This window comes from Cajanus cajan, chromosome 3, assembly GCF_000230855.2.
Source record: "Cajanus cajan strain Asha chromosome 3, NIPB_CcT2T_4, whole genome shotgun sequence".
NCBI classification, from domain to species: domain Eukaryota; kingdom Viridiplantae; phylum Streptophyta; class Magnoliopsida; order Fabales; family Fabaceae; genus Cajanus; species Cajanus cajan.
In genome coordinates, this window is record NC_138519.1 from 10,396,271 (window position 1) to 10,403,461 (window position 7,191).

A 7,191-nucleotide genomic window follows, 5' to 3' on the forward strand; every position below is an offset into this window, starting at 1 on the left:
CTTAAAGAATTGCAATTGCGCAATTTTGATCCTTCAATTTTTAATTGAACAATTTTAGTCCCTCGAATATCATAATAGTACAATTTTAGTTTCTCTCATTAAAAATTAATAATTTTAATATATATATATATATATATATATAATGTTTCAAAATTAAACAATTATTTATCTATTCAAATTAACGTATATTATAATTTTTTATATTATATCAATAATATTATTAATATATTTATAGATAAACTAATAATTTGATAAATATAACTTGTTATATATTAATATACTTTTACAAAATTATAAGTATATTAATTAGATATATATATCTGATCTTATATATTTATATTTTTGTAAAAGTATATTAATATATATTATAAAATATTATGATATTAATTTATGATATTAATACTTTTATAAAAATATAAATATATAAGATCAGATATATATTTCTAATTAATATACTTATATTTTTGTAAAAGTATATTAATATATAACAAGTTATATTTATCAAATTATTAGTTTATTTATAAATATATTAATAATATTATTGATATAATATAAAAAATTATAATATACGTTAATTTGAATAGATAAATAATTGATTAATTTTAAAACATTATATACATATATATATATATATATATATATATATTAAAATTATTAATTTTTAATGGGAGAAACTAAAATTGTACTATTATGATATTTGAGGGACTAAAATTGTTCAATTAAAAATTGAAGGACCAAAATCGCGCAATTGCAATTCTTTAAGGACTAAAATTACCCAATTAAGATCTTGGAGAATAAAACTACGCAATTGTAATATTTGAGGGATCAAAACTGCATCCACGTGATCAAAAGTTAACTTCGTTTAAATAATTTGGATGGAAGTCCCAAATTGAAACCAATTAATATATTTGGGATCAAATTGAAACCAATTAATTAATTTGGGACCAAATTGAAACCAAAAATAAAATTGGGACTAAATTGAAACAAACAATTATTATAAGGGACCAAAATAAGTTTAGCCAAAAATTATCATCCACGTGGCATCCACATATGCATTTACGTGGCAACCACGTGGCCAAAAGTTAATTCCGTTTAAATAATTTGGACGGAAGTCCCACATTGAAACCAATTAATTAATTTGGGACTAAATTAAAACCAATTAATTAGTTTGGGACCAAATTGAAACCAAAAATAAAAGTGGGACTAAATTGAAACAACAATTAATACAAGGGACCAAAATAGGATTTTAGCCTAAATAAAAAATATATAGAACACTCACATAACAACAATACTTGATATATAATTTTATCAAGTGTGATCATTTACAAAATTAAAGCATAATTTAAAACCATCAAGACCTTAACAAAAAAATAAAGGATATTGACAAACAAAACAAGTCCATGTACCACCATTTAAATTTTTTCATCTCAAGCTCAACACACAAGGGTATTCATTCAACACAACAATCTCACGACTATGCATATGAAGACCACATTTGTGTCACCAAACCAACATAGTTTAACCTATGTCAAAATGTAGGACCAGAACACAATTTTTTTAAAACATAAAATTGAGATTTTAAATTTAATATCTTTTGTTTATAAAACAATAAACCCCACAAACAAGCATTTATGCTTAATCAGGAGTACAGCATTCAGGTAAGTACAATTGCGCAAGGAATTTAAATTCCTATTAACATTGGATGTCCGGAAGCTGTACTAAATTAAGCAGATACAACTTGGTGAAAAAAGTACCAAAATTGAAAGGGATCAAAAGGGTTTCTGTCTCAATCTTGCTCTTGGGGTGTGGCACCATTTGTTGCCTCCATTGGCTCAGCTTCTGCTCCCTTCTTACCTGCTAACAACAAATGTTTCTTTGAGACCTCATTTGACAATTAGTTGACAATCACTAAGGTCAACATGAAATAACACAAAATATAACATCACATAATACATGATTAATGCTAAATTCACCATTCTAGGCTACCTTTCTTTTTCTTTCCACCACCCTTCTTCTTTGTCTTTGTGCCTAAAGCTAACCACGCCTTGATTTCAGGATCATCTATTGTTTTGGTGGGCTGCAATTCCTGGAGTGGATGAGTAGTGACGCGATCTGATCCATTAGGCATCAACAATACGGTAAATTTGATGTGTGCAACATAATCACCTGAAAAAATAACCAAGAATGTGAGGCATAAACACTTTGGGAACATATTCATGGTGATCTAGTGAAGTCTCAAAGCAATATAATTTTACCCGGCTTTTCATGCAGCACTGGATAAGGTTGCAGGAGCTCATGATTCACACATTCCACTAAACCCAGACGAGCTCTTTTCTCTTCCAAGGCTCTATTATGAAAGAACAGACATGAGAAGTGTGACAAAGAGAAACCATATTCAAACTCTCGGTTTGAACAAAATATATAAACATTTAGGTGATCAAACTAACCTTGCAGAAAATGGCATGATGGGAAACTTTTGGCTTATTTCACTGAAAATGAACCTTGATGCTTTCATCTTCAAGTGATAGCTCTTGTCGACAGCTCTCTTATAAATAGTTGTCTGCTTTTCATCCAATAATTTAGGCTGCAGGGATTGAAATTTTATTAAATCGATGATAGGAAGATGCATCACAAGGGAAAATATATTAACAAAACCAAATTACTTTGCCATCTCCAGTACTTGCTACAATATCGATTGCATAAACTTCATTCTCCTCAAACTCTGCGTCATCAACCCTTGTATCAGGATTGGATACACTAAGCACAACCTTGTTCCCATCAATCACAAACTGTTTCATTTGGTGGCTAAGAACACCCTCAACAATTTTACAGTCATACGCAGCAGCAACTTTCTGGATTGCTTCAGATACATCCTTGTTCTGTCAGGAAAATAACAAAATTCATAAGAATATATTACATAACCAAGCGTAACAATAAATTACAAATTTAAACTTTCAACATACAAATATTAATTTCATCTAAAATTGCTTCAATAGAATTTTTATGTAATCACATGATCACAATACTATAAAATTATTTCAAACAACAAGCCTTCAGAGATTACTTTGCAATGAAAGTTGTTACTTCTACACCTTTTTCAAATACACATATATAGGCATTGATTTGAATTGTTCCATATTAGCTGCAATAGACAAGGGTACTGACTATAAAATTAGCACATAATTTAACTAGTCTAGTGAAAAGGAGAAAAATCAAATAGAGTCGGAAAGTTATTCCTACAACTTTTCCAAATATACATAGGCATTGATTTAAACTTTGTTTCAGGTTACGGGTACTGGTTATAAAATAAGCACAACATTTAAATAGTCTAGTCTTTAGCCAATAGTAGTTTAGACAACACGGAAAGGAGAAAAATCAATATAGCATCAAAAACCTTGACAAGGTTACCCTTTCTAAGACTTCTATAAATACACATTCAATTTTTGTTTCATGTTAGCTGCAATAGACAATGATGCTGACTATAAAATAAGCACAGCATTCAACTAATCTTTCAGCCAACAGTAGTTTAGGCAACATGGGAAGGAGGAAAATCAATATAATATCGAAAACCTCGGCAAAGTTGCCATTTCTAATACTTCTACAAATACACATTTGAAATTTGTTTCATATTGGCTGCAATAGACAAGGGTACTGACTATGAAATAAGCACAGCGTTTAACTACTCTTTCAGCCAATAGTAGTTTAGGCAACATGGGAAGGAGGAAAATCAATATAATATCGAAAACCTCGGCAAAGTTGCCATTTCTAAGACTTATACAAATACACATACAGGCAGACATTAATTTGAATTTTGTTACATGTTGGCTGGCAATAGACAAGAGTTCTGACTATAAAATTAGCACAGCATTTAACTAGTCTTTCAGCCAATAGTAATTTAGGCAACATGGGAAGGAGGAAAATCAATATAATATCGAAAACCTCGGCAAAGTTGCCATTTCTAAGACTCAAACACACATACAGGCAGACATTAATATGAATTTTGTTACATGTTGGCTGCAATAGACAAGAGTTCTGACTAAAAAATCAGTACAACATTTAATGATTTAACTATTTTTCAGCCAAATGTAGTTTAGACAACAGGGAAAGGAGGAAAATCAATATAGTATCGATAACCTCGGCAAAGTTGTCATTTATAAAACTTTTGAATACACATAAAAGCAGGCATTGATTAGAATTATTTTCATTTTAACTTAAAAAAATAAGCATTTGTAATGGAAATCTTTGTAATAACAAAAAAGATACTAAAAAACAATTGTCTAGGGTTAAAAATTCTAAAACATAAATCCCTATCAGAGTAACTATGACATAAGCTTCACTTGGACAATTGCCCATAGCCTTTGATAAGTGATCATCATGTAGGGTTAAAAATTGGACAAACAACATCCAGGTTGTTCCTGAAAACATTCAGGGAGCATGGTTCTCTCCGTTCATAGCGCATGAAACAAACAAATGACAGAAGAAACAGTGTACAGCTTTAAGGTAACCAAAAATGCATGGCAAAAATATATTCTGGTATATCCAATAATATTTTTTCTTAAATATCAATCAACAGTAAAAATAGTCATGCATAGTAGTAGTTTTCAATATGCAAGGGAAATAGCATCCAATTAGTTTGAACTTGGTTTGAACTGACATGCAAATAAAATAAAAAAATAGAAAACAGAAAATAAGATGAGAAGCAACATATATTTGATATTTCAGCAACAGAAAAAGTTCTCTATCAGTGTAACTATGACTATAAAGCTTCATCGGAGTTTATCCATGGCTGATCACAGTTTTCATCATTTAGAGATCAAACTCAGAAGGAATCACTTTAGACAACATATATCAAGCAACCTAATGCACCTGACAAGAGAAAAAGTATAAAATAAATAAATAATGGAATTGCTTCATATGGAACATTCTGTCCCTATTATATAATTATATAATATAATTATGCATTAATGTACTGTATTTTCTACATTTTTTCTTAATATCCTAGAGTATCTTATAGTATTATAATAGCATAATATATGATTAATAATATAAAATATCAAAATATCAAAAGAAACCCTCCCCCCAATTGTTAGACTGTTTCGGGTGCAGGATAAGTAAACAGGGAGCCCAGACAAGCCGAACAAGCCTGAAGATGGCCGCATAAAAGCCATCGGAGATAATGGAAAGAGAAGAGAGAAAAGTGTGAGATAATAAAAGTGTCCCACTCTTTTTCCATAATGGCGGCACTATCCCAGACACTCTGGACGTAGCCATGCCACTGAACCAAACTGCTATAGAGGCCCATTTAGTGGCCAAGGGCACTACACAATGGCCCTATAGAGTGCTATTCTCAACCATGATTGGATTCTTATATCTACCATGTACCCATATCAATGGAGCAAGTAAGGATCAACAACATGAGAACAATTATGCAATCAAACCAATCATTTTTCACTTGGCCTAAAACAATTGTAACTAATCCACAACAGCAATTAATTCATGTTAACAAGCCAAGTACAGGAACAAGAACCAAGGGTACAAGCAAATGTGATTATAAAAGATAAAATCAATTCAAAATCATCACATTCTATACAAATGCGACACAGACATAGGATGAAATCTCTTACATATGATTACCTTCTTTCCTGGCCGCACAAGCCTCAGGGCAACTTCAGCAGCAGTGTTTGCTGCTGCAATGGCATCAGCAGCACGTCCTGTAACTGGACCCTCCTGAAGAACATGAGTGTGTGCCACAGCAGCAATGAACCCATCTATATGACAAGCCATATCACTGCACCCAACCAAACACACCATCAGTCTATTGCCGCCAATAACACACATTATTAGCTAACATTTTTTAATTATATATCACAAAAATTGCTCCAAAAAATCTTACATTTTCACTATATCACCTTCCTCCAACACCGATTCATCACTGGCGAGAGGAGAGAAGTGACACACAGTGTTGTTCACAGACACACAAGTTGGAAAGGCAACACCTCTCTCAATCTTCCTCTTCACATTCTTGTACATGTTTCCAGTTTGCCTTCATTAAAAAAACACCGCAAACTCCATTAATTTGCTAAAACCACAAAAAAAAAAATCGAAAAATCATACAAACCTAAAACAAATACAAAAAACACATGTAATCCAAAACAACACAAATGGGGCATAAATAAGCACAAACTTACTCTCTAATATATGAATCCCCTTTCTCGCAAAGGTCAACAATCTTGGCCTTCGGCTTACATTCTGAAATAACTAACTGCAAAGCCTCTATTAAAGAGAAGAAGAAAAACAAACCCATTACTCATCACCATAAATAAAAAATAAAAAATAAAAAATAAAAAAAACACAGATAAATCTAACCCATCAAAGTTATGAACCCAATGTATCCAAAAACAAAAACCCTTTTAGAATATAACAAAAATGAGTGAGTGTAACACACTGTTAACAATCTCAGCTGCACTCTTGTACTTGGTGACAACTTCCGGAGAAGTGAGATCCAACTCCTTCTCCTCCCTCTCATCGTCCGACATGGTAGCTTCTCCGGATAACCCTGCTGGATTCTGATTCTGAAAACACCCAGAAGAAGAAAAAACGAAAGATCAAAACTTTGTCCAAGCGGGTAGCCGAAAACGGCATCAAAAATCAAAGATAAGGAAGACCCTGATGAAGGGTTGAGGAGCAGAAAGTGACACTCACGGTGCAGAAAAAGCGTGAAGAAGAGAAGGGGTTATGAGGGTATAAGGAGAACCTAAGAAAGGGGTTTGTGTGGCTAAGTGGCAGTTCAATGAACTAGGGTTACTGACTTACTGGTGCACAGCATCAGGGAAACGGTGGCTTATATAGGATTTTCATACTAACGTAGGGTTTTTGCTTTCATTCTTACCGTTTATTTCACTCGAACACTTATAATAAAATTTAATTTAATATGTTTAACTCATTAATTTTTATTTAATTTGTTTAATAATAAGTTAAATCATTTATTTAATTTTTATATTTATTTATATTTTAAATTTTAATTTTAATTTCTATACAATAGAAAATTATATGTTTTATTCTTTAGATTTTTTTATGGTAATTTATACCCATTAGAAAGCTTTTTAGCAATTTTATGCGGTACAAAGAATTTTTGTGGTGTTAACGTAAGTTACAAACTTTAACTTTTATTATATGTATGGTGTAAAACAA

The 7,191-nt window shown here is 31.5% G+C and overlaps 1 protein-coding gene across 4 annotated transcripts; it reads right to left on the reverse strand.

Moving 5' to 3' along the window:
- Window positions 1-1,609: 1,609 nt before the first annotated feature.
- LOC109813624 (ERBB-3 BINDING PROTEIN 1) lies at window positions 1,610-6,862 on the reverse strand. Of its 4 annotated transcripts, none has more exons than XM_020377847.3 (10): window positions 6,703-6,862; window positions 6,446-6,572; window positions 6,189-6,273; window positions 5,894-6,043; window positions 5,635-5,788; window positions 2,664-2,879; window positions 2,448-2,584; window positions 2,256-2,347; window positions 1,987-2,166; window positions 1,610-1,854 (listed from the first exon to the last, which is right to left on the reverse strand). In XM_020377847.3, the coding sequence occupies exons 2-10, from the start codon at window positions 6,534-6,536 to the stop codon at window positions 1,787-1,789; spliced, it is 1,173 nt and encodes a 390-aa protein (XP_020233436.1). In that variant the 5' UTR covers window positions 6,537-6,572; window positions 6,703-6,862; the 3' UTR covers window positions 1,610-1,786. The 4 variants fall into 4 exon arrangements, with proteins under 4 accessions (XP_020233436.1, XP_020233435.1, XP_082926489.1 ...); XM_020377846.3 differs by having other exon boundaries at window positions 1,610-1,857; XM_083070363.1 differs by having other exon boundaries at window positions 6,367-6,572.
- Window positions 6,863-7,191: the final 329 nt, after the last annotated feature.